At 35.5% G+C, this 14,681-nt stretch overlaps 1 protein-coding gene across 1 annotated transcript in view; it reads left to right on the forward strand.

The window, feature by feature from the left end:
- Positions 1 to 14,681, forward strand: part of LOC116166292 (nephrin-like) — a 124,084-nt gene that overhangs the window by 80,605 nt on the left and 28,798 nt on the right. The window contains exon 6 of the mRNA XM_031481213.1: positions 6,609 to 6,739. Within this exon, the coding sequence (XP_031337073.1) occupies positions 6,609 to 6,739 (131 nt within the window). The remainder of the gene's footprint in view (positions 1 to 6,608; positions 6,740 to 14,681) is intronic.

A 14,681-nucleotide genomic window follows, 5' to 3' on the forward strand; every position in this document is an offset into this window, starting at 1 on the left:
GGCTACGGCTATGGTCATGAACATTGTTACGGCCATTTTTAAAGTCAATACACCGTAAAAAAATTAGTTGTTGGAGGAACTAAAAATTATAGTCCCGGCAGGTCCACTCGTATTTGCAGTAGAATTTAGATTTGCTTTAACGTCAAATTGTACTACAATATTGGTGTTTGCGTTATCTTATATTATTGTTAAATAAGCCATAATGATTTTGTTAACTTGTCAATGAGTTTGTTTAGCAGCAAACTTATTTTGTAGTCATTTTAACAGCCTGCAAATGCTACCCCAGTATTTCAAACTGTTAATTTTATAAGCACTTCGTGCCCAACACAAGAATGATGTCAACTATTGCACCACTTCTTTGTACAATTTCACTATCTTTCAGTTGTTACAATTTACAACACTAGGGTGTTTTTTTGCACAAATGTTTAGTTCGATTGACACTCCTTTAGTAACAAGTTTGTGTTTTAATTTAGGAGATTTTTGGCCAGGTATAGAATAGAAAATACGGCGTTTTAATTGTAGTTTTATTTCCCTAATAGTAATTTTATAGGTACATCATGACATGAAACTGATATTTAGAATTTACCAAGATACCTAAACTAAGAAAATATTAGGTTTGGCTGAATACTATGTTTAAGATAACCCTAACGGAGGAAATACCAAAAAATGTTTCTAGAAACTCGGGACGAATTGGTGCTCGTTCGACGTCTTCAAATTCTATCTCTTCCAACAATTTCTAGGAATATTCTGTATGCTAGAAAAAAAAGACTATAAGCCATCATTTTTCTCTCGAAATGCCGAAATTGAGAAAGTAGGTATACTTACCATATTGATATTTCGAATAAACAAAACACACAAAGGCGAAAGGACACAATCTTCGACAGGGACTGACTGAATGAATTAAAATGAAAAGTACGAATAAGCAGTTCAGAACAAAACAAACATTTAGTATGAACAACAATTTGATTATGTTTACGCACACTAAAGCATAATATTAAATTAGCAACTCTTTTCTTAATTTTGTTACTTCAACTACAATATCTTGTGAATTTTGACTAATTTTTGAATTACTTGTTACTGGATTGTTATGTGCAATTGACAAAAGTAGAAAGGCAAAACAACGTCGACATTTACTAAAAGGCAACAATAAGATCTTTTGTCAAAATTGAAGCTGAATATTTGTTTGGTTTCCAACTTTATTTTGCGAAATCGACATTAAGCGTATTTTCGTCGATGCCTGCAAGGAAGATGCCAAGTTAACAGAAATAAAAAGTTAGTATTGACTAAATTTAATGTGTATTAACATTTTGTTAAAAGTGGAAATACATTTTTTACTGTGTACACTGCTTTCACTCATTATACCGCTGCCATAAACTTTACACAGTTGACGATGGATTTCAATTGGTTTGTGTTGTTTTACCAACAAAAATCTTATTTGTAACTGAACGTACTTCACAAGCGGCAGAATTTTGAATTGCAGAGCACATTTTAATAAATCACAGTGAGAAAATCAGAAGAGATACAGACTGTCCGCTGCTACAGTTCGATGCGCATTGAAGGTAGGAATGTTTTGACACTAAGATGGCGACTGTAGCCCCACCTACTACTGCGCTATTCAAAAACGACTTACAATTTGTGGATAGGCCTCGTAGATGAACGTGCAAGAATCGTCGACGGAAAATCGTATTAAATATCAGCCGGAACCTAAAGAAGATATACGTCCAGGAGATTAAATCAAATGGCGTACTTACAATGAAGAAGAATAACGCAACTATATCCTCCTACTGAGACAATTATTGGAAAAGATTGTTTTAGGGTTAAACAATGTATACAAAAATTGGGAACGCTCTTGTAGTCCCCCAGTTTGAAAGACAAAGCATTCCTTTTTTTACTTGTTGATTTAATTAATCAATTACTATGAAACCTACGATGATCTGGTTGGTCATGTTGTTTTGTTATCAAAAGAAGTTACTAAATACGGATTTTCAAAAAGATCGGATGAATTTTACTTGGTAATAACAAACTGTTAATTTTAGAGATTAATTTTTCACATTTTTCCATAAAAAACAATAACAATTGAAAATTAGCGTTCCGGACCAAGTGTATCTTATAGAAAATTTTATTCTAAACAAGTTCATTTCTATTCATTCTTTCCCTCAGAGGAGTACTTAACGAGACATTCGAAGTATGTTCCGCGGGTTTCCGGCCAGGAGGACTATGATTTTCCGATTCGGCGGATTTTTTTACATTGAATACACCGGGTTTCTTTGAGTGAAATGACAACATCCAGTTTATACTACTTTTAAAGCTAATTTGTCTGGACTAATTTATGGTGTTTGGCGCTAGATCTGCTTTTTGATCGTGGATAAGGGTTTGCACTGCCGCGACTACCTTGAAATATTCGGTTTCAAAAATTGACTTGGCTTGATTGATATATTGTCGATAACAAATCCGGCTCGAAGTACCATAACGGTGACGTGATTTGTTCTTCAGAAGCAATGACTCGCGGATATTACTTGTCAAATTGCACACGTCGTACAATGTAGGAAATGTTGCGTTATGCCACCCATACTGGTATTTGTGCCAGATATCGCCGGGTTTAATAACATTTTTTATGTATAAAGAAGTAACGTAAATGTATCGAGTTTTAAGAACTGTAATATAAACAGCTGCGGAAACATATTCTAGGTGTGCACATTTTAGTCGATTCCACGTTTCTACGCGTAGTCAAAATTATTTGCGGAATTTTCAGTAGGAAGTGAACCGGGCTCTTTTTGGGCGCATTGAATTCCATTTTTGCCTTTGACAAGTTCTCTGTGTTTTCTTTGCAATAAAATGTATGGGTGTCACTGGGTGTAGATTTTTTATATTCTCAGAGGGTATAAGATTCGTATAATTCTTTATTTAATTAACCAGACTGAATTGGGATTTGAAATGGTACCATCCGAATAAACAAATCTCATTTCATCTGTTGTCAGTGTACTTAAAAGGCGAATGTTTGTGAAACAAATTTATCCCAATCTGAAATGGGTAAAATTAATTACTCCATATATAAATACTTCTATATCTATCAATTTAATCAAACAGTCGTATCAAAATTCATATTTGCGAGCGAATGTCATAAGCGAAGTTATTAAACGCAGCTTTTCATAATGTTTTAGTTCGCAATAAATCCTGGATTTACTGTGAATAATGATTCGCAGAAGATTTGTGTAGGATTTGAAATGTTATATATGCATTTCCTGATTAAGGCTTCTATTTCCTTTTCACGTCAACAGGTATTTTATACATTCCTTAGATATACACTCGCATGTAGGATTTGTTGTCATATCAAAACGTGTTATGATATCCTTCATGAACTTTGTTGAGCACGCATCTACTCTACATTGTCGTAACAATTTTTCTTAATGGTGTGTACGCCCAACCGCAATTGCTTTTAGCATTACTCTTGCGATTTTGAGTTGACAAGGAATCATTTTAGAAACTGTACTTATATATTAAGTGTTGTACTATTTTATACAAATGTGAGAAATATTTTATTTCAATTTATTTATTCTACATTTCTAACTTTAAATCATAAAAATTCGTTTTTGACGAAATGTAATTAACACAAATCTTATTTCACTCAATTAGGTAATGATATACTAAATATTATTTTCACATAGAGTGCATAAATTTTAACTCGAAACATACAAATCTCTTATGTTCAATTCTTTATGTGATAGCATATGTTAAATTGGCATTTTAATAGGTTTGGATGAGCAGGCTAAGCCGTTGGTTAACCGTAAGGATAGATGAAGTGATAACTTTAACCGTAAGGGTAGATAAAGTGAAACAAATGATTGTGCATTCTAATGTCATCTCACATCTCTTATTTCAAATGCACGATATAAAATGACGTTGAGCACATATGACAATTCTGTTTCTATGGAAACGATCGCGACGGCAGAACCTAAGCTTGCTATTTTTGAGCTCTCTAAATTAAAATCAGAATTGTCAGAAACTTTACAATGGATTTATGGCTTCTGTGATATATAAAATAAATTTTGATAGTAAATAAGTACTATTTTTCGGCTGCCATAAGAGCCAGCGAGGGTGCCAAAAGTGCACTTGGCGCAATTGTTCGAAAAGTAAACCCCGCTCTTAATCTACACCCTGAACGGTCCCGAGAATAGCATATGGGGTCCGTTACCCCGGCATAATTTGTTTGGGGTGAGGAGGGTGCAAAGTGTGTTTTTTCGACGTCTTTCCCATTTTACCCTTTGCGGTGCGAAAACGGGACGAATTAGAAAAAAAACTTGTTGATATTCGAAAATTCGGCCCAACACGTTCCCCAACTTACGGCGTACCATCCGCCCTCCTAAACGAAGGAGAGGGGGGATTTTCGAATGAAAATCGGACGAAATTTGAAATCGTAGAATAATCGCCGTTAAAAATATTTACTAGAGCCGAGTTGTATCGGCGATTTTTCGCACCCTCTTCGTCCTTTTTGGAGTTTAGTCGGAAACTCAGAGGGCTAGAACGATGGTGTTTTTAAAAATGTGATTGCCGCGTGAGGCGAGCTGGCCGAAGTCGTGCGACACATTCGATTGTGTGTTTTATTGTGCGAGGCGAAACCGAGTAATGTGACAACGGTCCTTCGTTCGTTTCAATAGTAAGATGCTATAAGTGCCAAGGTTTTGGCCATACCTCCAAACACTGTAAGGAAGAAGTAGACACAAAATATGGAACTAAAAGGAAAAGAATTGGATAAATAAAATTATAAAATTAAAGAAGAAAGGGAAAAAATAGAGAAAGATGTCACCTGTGCAAATAAAAATCTAATGAATAACGTAAAAAATTGGACGTCTATGTTTAACAGTTACAATGAAATTTTTGAGGTCAAATACCAAAGGTTCTACGAGGATCGGAACATTACAAGGTGCACATTCGGTCGTTACAGCCCACAAAACCTGAGGCACTGTAATAGAGCTGGAACATTCTAATTCATGGAAGATAAACCAAGTTGAATAATATAGGATGTGTAAATAGTTCACTGTGAAATGCTGTTTTGAGTTCCTCAAGCGGATATGTGTGTCAGATTCTCCTATAACTCGTGTATAGGTATTTCCCAGATTGTTTGGAACAACTGTATTCGTTGTAGTTAGGCGCTCGGATATGGTGTTGTATAGTACCTGACTTCCTCATCCTAGCGAAAGGTGCTAACTTTTTAAGATCAATCAATGTGAATGTTCTCAGTAACATCATAATCATCTCTTTGCAGTTGCTTTCGACCGTCGTACCATCATCCCAGGTCTTACTAATGTTAGTCCAACTCACCAAATCTAGAAGATTACGAATCTTATTAAGTATAGGATCTTTCTCTATGAAATATAAACTAGGTTCAACCATACCGGTTCTAGTGGTGTATCCTGAGAAGGGAACCCTATCAGTGGTACTGTATGCCTCTTCTTTCACCCCTTTCAGGAACATGTTTGAATCTTCCACCCGATAAGTGAAATGGTTAATATTCACCCATTCTGTTGCATCGAAAGGGATGCAATGGTGGCATGGTTATCCCAACAACTGGTTTGCCCCATAATAACTCTCTGACTCGACTAGCTGACTCAGCCGGACACATTACATATTTAACTCTGTTTATCTTAATATATTTACTTAATCTACGTTCATTATTCTACATATTCTATTAACGGAACAAGTATAACTTGTACGCTAGACAAAATCTAAAAGGAAGGGCCAGAACGAAGTGCAGAAAGGTACATTGGGTGAGCTCTAGCGCCAAAAGAATGAAGGAAAGACTATTAAACACTCGGATGATCTCTAGCGGTAAACTAAAGAACTAAGGTAATACCAACTCTACCATAGAACTAACTTCATCGTAACTAAACGGAATATGATTTTGGAATTCTAAATTGTTAAGAAAAAAGAACGTTACAGATGGGAATTTTTTACGCTGAAGGAGATCGCTATTATAAAAATCATCTGAAACCAGTTTTGTTACCATCACTACTTGAATTCATTCGTAAAAATAAAAACATTTCCCCTCTTGTTTAGTACATTCGAAGACGCTGTATATGTCAACCTTATAAAAGAAGCTCTAGCAACAAGATAATAGATTTTTCAATGTAATATTATGGTGTTTATATAATTATAATGGATTTGTACTTTGTCAGCGATGGTTGTTTTGAACCTGTAATAACATTGCAATTTAGCAATTACAGTAAATGTCCGAGTGAGTTTGAATCGAAAACGTAATCAATAAATCGTTGTACAAAACAATTATTTCCATAAAGTATAATAGAAATGACGATTTTAATTTACATTTACACTCACGAAATTTAGTTTTAACTCGTAATTAATTTGCCATGTCATATTTAGCACTTATTGTTTCGGCGAAATCACGTTCATGTTCTGTGTAATAAATTTTTATTTGCCAGAGGTGAAATTTATAAATCTATTCGGGTGAGCGCGAGCGGTGAAAGACTATTTGAGATACACACCGTGCGATATAGGAACAAATCCTAATATAAAATCTAGCCACGCACCACTTCATCTAAAACCTTCAGATTATCGCCCGTGGCAGCGGATTGAAAACTTTTGTGTTTCAGATGTACCGATCCTGCATCTAACCTTGGGATCAAATCTCAACCCCGACGACATTGAAGAGGGTGATGATGTTTACTTCGAATGTAAAGTCAACGCCAATCCCTGGGCATATAAAGTATTGTGGAAGCATAACGTAAGTAGCAAACTTTATATGATTATTAAAAAGGGATTTTGTTATGCCAGGGATTATACAAACGGGAGTTTTATTTGTATTTCCAGTCCTTGTTTAGTCTACCACCGTACATAAAATTTTCCAGAGATTTCGCAACTATTTTATGGACGTCTTTTGCGAAGCATCGCACAAGTTTTATGTTTGTTGTTAGCCAAAGTTCGCAAGAGTTCGAAACTTTTCTTTTCTGGAGTTGAAGAGCTCAATCTTATCACAAATTTTCAAACGAAATTGAGGCATTGTATAAAGACCGTCTTCGTATTGACAGTACGATTTTTTAATCATTATAAAATACCACGCCCATTCTGTTCCATGTAAAGGAAAGAACAATACTTTTAGATCTTCTTGATGGCGACATGTGACAATAAAGTGTGTCGTTGTTGTTGAAAATCATTTCTTTTATTTACTTACTTGCCCTTACTACATGAAATTTTTATCAGAATTATAGAGAGATTTTTTATGCCTGGAAATCGACGCCAACTTCTTCTTATTATTGTTCTACACAAGCTTAGGTTAATTTTTCAAGAGAATCGAATATAGCAGTCTACTTTAAAATGATCCCACGATGTACAAATTAAATTCGATGAAATGACGTGACTCTTTTTAACAGTCATGTTCATTGTTGACGGGTGTAAGGTAACAAAGACACATTAAGAGTTCTGAGCCTATCTTTTTGTCGTGACTGTCGAAGGACTCTTCTGTGCTATGTAGACGACAGCAATATTCCAGAAAAGTGAGTCATTTAATGCGAAACTGCAAACTGCGGTAAAAGCAATAGTGGAAGAATCTGGTACTGCCGGATTCTGTTTTACACTTGAAAATTACGAAGTTCGTAGCGATCACACGAGACAGTTGCCTGGCATGAATCAAAATTTAAACAAAACTACTAAAGCACGATAGTGAAGCAAACAAGAACAGCGGAGTTTCACGAAGTCTCTACGCATAGTAGTATCGATGCGTAGAATTTTTGTAGAAGAAATACTATTTATGATTTAAACAGCGCTTTCATCTGCCGAAAAGGTGCGTGTTGGGACGTGAGTTAAGATGATACTGCTTTTTCTCAAAACTCGCCGCAGTAACGACCAACTAGCTCAGGGATGTGAAAGTGAAAAGGTATGAGATACTTTACAGTGGTTAGTTCGTAAGACAAAAATCTTCGTAACTTACCAAGAGGTTGACCGGCAGCTAGTTTTTTTGAAAATTGGGAATATGCCAAGGAATGTAATAAAGAAATGAACCAATGGGATACCGCAACAAAAATAAATATCACTTCTCTAAACTTATTTACTTCACGTTGAAATTGAATATAAACCCCAATAAATCCCCTAATTCAATAGTGATCGATTATGATAAGTTACTAATTTACAATAATTCCCATGATTACGAACAAAACTCGACTCGATAATGGAGTCACTTTACAAGAAAATTGACGTTGGTATAATCCTTGAAGAGGAAGTGTCCATTAATTACGAACTTGTTTAATTCCAGAATTAAATAAATTATTCTAATTGAACCAATTTCTTATCATCATTCCCAGCAGTTTGTTACAGGTTAATCCCAATGAGAGATTGACCTTGTTTTCGCACATTCCACAAAATATAGCGGCCTGGCTGGTTAACGGCAGGGAATTTCCGTCTTACGCACACATTACATTTTTATTCTCATAAGTAATGATAGGGTAAACTAGTGTTAAAGACAGCTCTCTTATTTGAAGCCTTATATGCCTATATGTTGGCAAATCTTTAATATCAACCCTTATGTACGGTATGACGGTAACTTGAAGTTGATGCAAGCAATATATCACCTCACAAGAAAGCAATTCTTTCCCTTAAAAATTGCAGTATTTTGGCAATTTATTACGTACTTATTACTCATCAAAGTCATATTGCAAATATATCATGCTATACATCAGTTCATCATCTACACGTGGTATCAATTTCGTGGCATAATATTAAGCACTTTGGCAGTTGTTCTTGACACTAGGTATGTCTGTAATTTGTATCAAATTCCCCAGCCTTAAGTCAACTGATAAGGAATCGGTACCAATATTGAATGAAATTACCTTGTAATTAAATGTGGATGTCAACTTCCAATAAGAAATCACATGTAACTTCCCCGTCGAACACAAAAAAATTAACATACCTCCAACTAATAAGAGAGGAATTCCAAAACAAAATTAGCAAATGGCGGTCACTTCCGTATTTAAAAAATTCAATTTTAAGCCTCCAAAATGAGGGAAAAGTGTTTCTTGATCCAAACCAACTTGCGAGTCCCACAAACTATTTTTTTTTCTTAATACACACCGTTTAAAGTTTGCCTTCTGCCAACGTGCTCGTAAAGAAGATCCCGACTAACTTCCGCCAATAGCCCATTCGTCCGGTGTATGTCTCGTAACTGCTATTGCAAAACAATATCAGCCTTTGTGTTAGCAAAGAGGCTTTCTCGTATCGACGCCACGACCTATTCGAGTGTATAGGGTCACTACCGTAACTGTGACAAGTTTATTATTAGCGCAGACCAATATCGATTTAGTAGGGGAGCTAGCACGAAATCCACTGAACGAGAATGATCAAAATTTTAACCGATGGAGTTCCATTTTGCCCTATCAGAGTATGCTAAAATCGATCGTCTGCCGCCTCAGGTCATACGACTTAAGGCGCTGCGGGTACTTCTTGTGCTACCAATTCTGAAAGATTGTTTTTCGAGAAAATAAGTTATACACCAAATGAACACGTTGATAATAGCTCTTAAAAAATATTTTAAAAAATCGCGCGCATTTGATAACTCCGTAAAAAAACAATTCTTAGTCAGTTTTTTACGAACTTTCTACGGATATAACTAGGTTACCGTTGGAAGAATGAAGCTGATTTTTTCTACAGACTAATGATAGGTACAGCCAATGACTATGAGAGTGTTTCTTTTTTAAATTTTTTCTCTAATTATAAGATATCTTATAATGTTAAGATAATAAGATAATCTTGTAATTAGAGAAAAAATTTAAAAACGAAACACCGTTAAGTCATTAGTAGTACTTATCATATCATCAGTCTGTAAAAAAAATCAGCTTCACTCGTCCAACCGTAACCTAGTTATATCCGTAGAAAGTTCGTGAAAAACCGACTAAGAATTGTTTTTTTACGGAGTTATCAAATGCGCGCGATTTTTTTAAATATTTTTTTAAGAGCTATTATCAACGTTTTCATTTGGTGTATAACTTATTTTTTCGAAAAACAACCTTTCAGAATTGGTACCGCAAGAAGTACCCGCAGCGCCTTAAGTCGTATGACCTGAGGCGGCAGACGATCGATTTTAGCATACTCTGATAGGGCAAAATGGAACACCATCGGTTACAATTTTGATCATTCTCGTTCAGTGGATTTCGTGTTAGCTCCCCTACTAATTAAAAACAAGTAGACTCCTTCAAAACGGATCCAAACGGAGGGACAAAAAGCTCATGTCGCATTATTTTTTTAAAAGCAGTGATACCTCAAGGAATTATTACTTACTATAGTAAAAGTGATAAGCAAAAATCAATCCCAGCAAGCTTAAAAGCCCTTAAAAGCATGTCTTATAATTAACGTTGCACTTAAACGAAACAGAAGTAAAGTTTCTCAAAAAAGTGCACTGGGTTGGGTTACTTACTCTTCCCGAAAGGAAACTAAAGCGATACGACGTTTTAAAAGTACTATAAAATAGTAGTAGTAATAAAAGTAACACTTTTCCCAGTTGACGTGTAACGTAAAATAATTAAAACAGCTCTGATAATATCCACCGGGCAAGATTTTGTCGGGCAATTACATAAAAATTTTACGGTAAAAAGCGAGAGGTTTCCCCACGATGCGTTTTAAGAGTAACGGCAACCGAGAATTCAAGATTATTGGTTTTATTGTGAATCGAGGTGGCTTTAAAGCCTACAAGACACGTGTATAGGAACTGAAGTGTAAAATAACGTCACTTCTCCGAAAATCACGAGGATGCCTGGTTTTATTTGTAATGATCTAGAGAAATTGCCTTGCTCTCATGAATTTCCGACATTAAATTTCCAAATCACGAAAATAGTACACGGATCTTCAATTTAACATTATTGATATAAATCTTTGTTCAACCTACATTGAAATGAAAGCAAATATCCCTTTAAAAATGAAAGCACGAACGGTTAACTTCTCTTCAAATAAGTACCGTGCTCACCCCTACACAGATTTAACAGTCAAATCTAAACTTCTAATTCTCTCAAACATTTTATCAGTATAGGTCTCTATTTATTTTTGGCTTATCCTTTCCAGAGTCCTTTGGTTTCCGATGAAAGTCGCAGCTATGAATTTTCCTAACAAAAGCTCCATCCTTTTCATAAAAAAATATTTATACAAAATGGTTTCATATTTTCTAATAATGCTACTCGAGAAGGCTTTTCACTTTAATTGCTCATATATGACTTGCGATAGGGTGGATTATTGAAAACAATTTCATTATTGTAACTTCACTGTGGTATATTGAGCAGTGTATTCTACTGAGGTTAATTATTATAAAAGACAAGCTAGGTTTTATTAAAATCTTTTCCTGTAGGCTATCGCTTTCGGGTTTATAACCCATCATCAGGCCTTCTAGACTTCTACTGATTTCATGCATTTCATAATGTCATCAAGAAAAATGAAAACGCGCAATTACAATTAGAGTGAAAGACGCACAAGGGGCCTGGAGCAAACATAATTGCATACCCTATCGGAGTTGATTTCCAGTCCTATAAACTTGTCATTGTGGAACTGCCTATTATAATCTGTTCACCCAACACATGTAATTATGTAGTTACGAAGCTCTCTCGACTTTGAGCGTCAGTAAAGCCGGATTTATAGTTCCGTAGCCGTAAGAACGGAACCGTAAAATCTTACGTTAACGAAAATTATACGAATTATAGTTACCGTAGTGGTAAGAGATGAGCTTGCGTATTTATCTGCCATTGTATGCCATCTGTCAGTAAGAGTAACGTGCATTTCAAAATAATAATAACCAACAAAGTGTCAATAATTATTGTAAATAAACGAAACGAACGTCAGGATAAAGTCAACTGTTTGAATTATCCGAGTACTACCGAAGACAAGCGCGTTAGCACGATTTACCGTAAGAAATAAGATTTGGGCATTTCCTACGTACCGTAACCGTTCTAACGCAACGTTAACGGGAACTATAAATGTTCACGCGCAACAAGTAGGGTTTAATTCCAAACGTTACGGTACGGTGTTGCGGGTACGGAACTATAAATTCAGCTTAACTTTTTTCTGGCGTATGGGACGGTGTTTTTTAATATACACTTACAAAAAATAGGTCCTGACGAATCCAAAGATCTCCGTTTGTTCGCTGCACGACAAGTAGAACACGACATATGAGCGTTTCAAGCAAAAAAAATCTGATTCAAAATGGCGAAAAAACGGTGAACTTTGAGAGTGCGCAAACTCAGGGTTAAGAATTTTCTTTTGAAACACTTTCGATTGAGAGACAAAAGAAAAAATGTACCCAACATCCCTGCGGCCCGAGCTAGATTTACTGGGCTATAAGAGAAACAAAAGAAAACGAATATGGGTAAGAGAATGGATAAAACGTAGAGATGCTCTGGGGGCCTATGCCCTATTAATAAGAGAAATTACAATAGAATATCCAGATGCTTATAAGAACTTGATTTAATAGTTGTTCGAACGCAGTCCTGTTTTATCTTATTCAGGGGGTCTTCGTTTCTTATGTCCAAAGTACCTCATATTTTTCATACACATTTAAAAACTGCTTGGTCACTATTACATTCCATTTTTCCAGAAAAATGTTTTATAATAACTTTCCCAACAATATTTATACACAGTAACTACATAAAATGTGCAAGTCCATACAGGAAAGTCGGCCACTAAACTAGCCAGGTCCTCAACTTGACTTGCGGGCAAGTAGCAAGTGCACTTTCCGCTCATTTCCACTTTGTAAAAAATATTGTAAGCCAGTAAACTTGCCAAATATAAATGTTACGGCTTGTTCAAATAGTGATACGGCGGCAATCGAAGAACAGTATGTTGTGTTTCTTTACAATTTCATCAATTACGTATGTACTTTGGTGCAACTGCAGCTTGTCTGACAAGTTGCAGGAGTTCTGCTGTTACCATAATTATCTTCTTCATAAACAAGAGATTTACTCGTCAACCAGGCGTTTGGTACCTACCAGTGTTGGGTATTGTCTCACTTTCGGCTGTGATATGCAGCATTGTCCCTTAAAATCACAATTGTTGCGTTACAATGTTTGTGAGTAAGTTTTCAAAAACTCCACTGGTCATTTCTTCATATTACTCTCCTATTTTCTTCAATTTATGCTTGTAGTATGTCCAGTATTCGCCCAGGTTTCATCTAGGAAATACAACTTCTCACTTTCTTTCCGATATTGCTTAATTTCTCGCAGGAAACGTCGTCTCCAGTTAATGATCTTTTTCTTAAGATTACTATATATATATATATATATATATATTTTATTAATATATATATATATAATATATATATATATATATTCCCTGGGCTTTCTTTGCCGGCACCGGGAGATAATATTATTATTAAGCAAACTTAATCAGCGAATGTACCCTTACAGATGTAAGTAAATAATTGAAAATGATAGATATATGATTATACAGGTTCCTTGAGGAGGATTAATAATAATAATTCGCCACTTTAAAGGAGACACACAAAATTCCCTTGAAGAGGATCAAAATAACATATGAAGTAGTTCCCCACTGCTATTCTTTATTGTAGGCATAACAGATAAGTAAGATTCTTTTACTTACGACGGCTCATGCAACACCTACTCGGTGGAATGGAGGTTCTCGGTGAGGCTTGGATGATAGCACGTAATCGGTGAAGATGCTCCCCGCCTCAATAGGGTAGGCTTAGACGATGGCTGCGATCTTGGAGATACTGACAATGACAAGTATAATAACAATGCAAGATGATGTATCACTTTTTCTATTCCTACCTCACACATATTTTTTACACTTATTTTAGAAGAAAAAGATTTATTTTTCTGTGTTGGACTCCAAGATGTTTTATTTATATTTGACAGTATTCTTGAAAAGATTAAACTGGCAAGTGCCTCCTTAGGGGGGTACATCGTAGTTGTTTAAAGTTAGAGAAAGAAGGTCACTCCCTAACATACCCTGAGTATCCTTTTTCAACAGACGAAGGCTAAAAGCCCTATCAGAATAAATTACGGAATTAGAAGCTTTGTTACAAAATTTTGTTGCTTCAGATGAAGGTTAAGCTAAAAAACTAAGTACTAAAATTAGTCATGCAATGAAACGAGTAAACAAAGTAAGACCCATATCGGCAGAGGTGAAAAAACAAAAATCAGCTGTAGTTGTTAAACTTTTAAACTTAAAACAGTCAATGATAAAACAATTAAACGCTATTTGCGAACTTCGGTAAGTCAGACTCAAGGAGTCCTAGACATTAACCTTTTAGAAATTGATAATAGTGATAGCGATTCATCAATTGTAGACGTGAATGCATGTTCTACTCCTACTCCAAAATCAAAAGTAGTGAGTTCCCATTCAAATATCAAGCCAATTCCTGTTTTAAAATGGAACTTGACATTTTCAGGAAAGCAATCCGATTTGTCTTTAAGTGCCTTTCGTGTCGAGGCACTTAAAAGTTTCCCGTCATATAACAGATGAAGAATTATTCGCTTCGGCCAATGATCTTTTCTCTTATATAGCACTAATATGGTTTAGGTCCAATAAAAGCAAGGTCACGGATTGGGAATCCTTAAAAATTTTGTTAAGACAAGAATTCCAACCGCGAAACTGTAACGATCTGCTCTTCAAGCAAATTAAAGATAGAACGCACATCCGGACGAAAGTATGGGAATATACATCGCTTACATGGATAATCA

This window comes from Photinus pyralis, unplaced genomic scaffold (assembly GCF_008802855.1).
Source record: "Photinus pyralis isolate 1611_PpyrPB1 unplaced genomic scaffold, Ppyr1.3 Ppyr1.4_LG1, whole genome shotgun sequence".
NCBI classification, from domain to species: Eukaryota; Metazoa; Arthropoda; class Insecta; order Coleoptera; family Lampyridae; genus Photinus; species Photinus pyralis.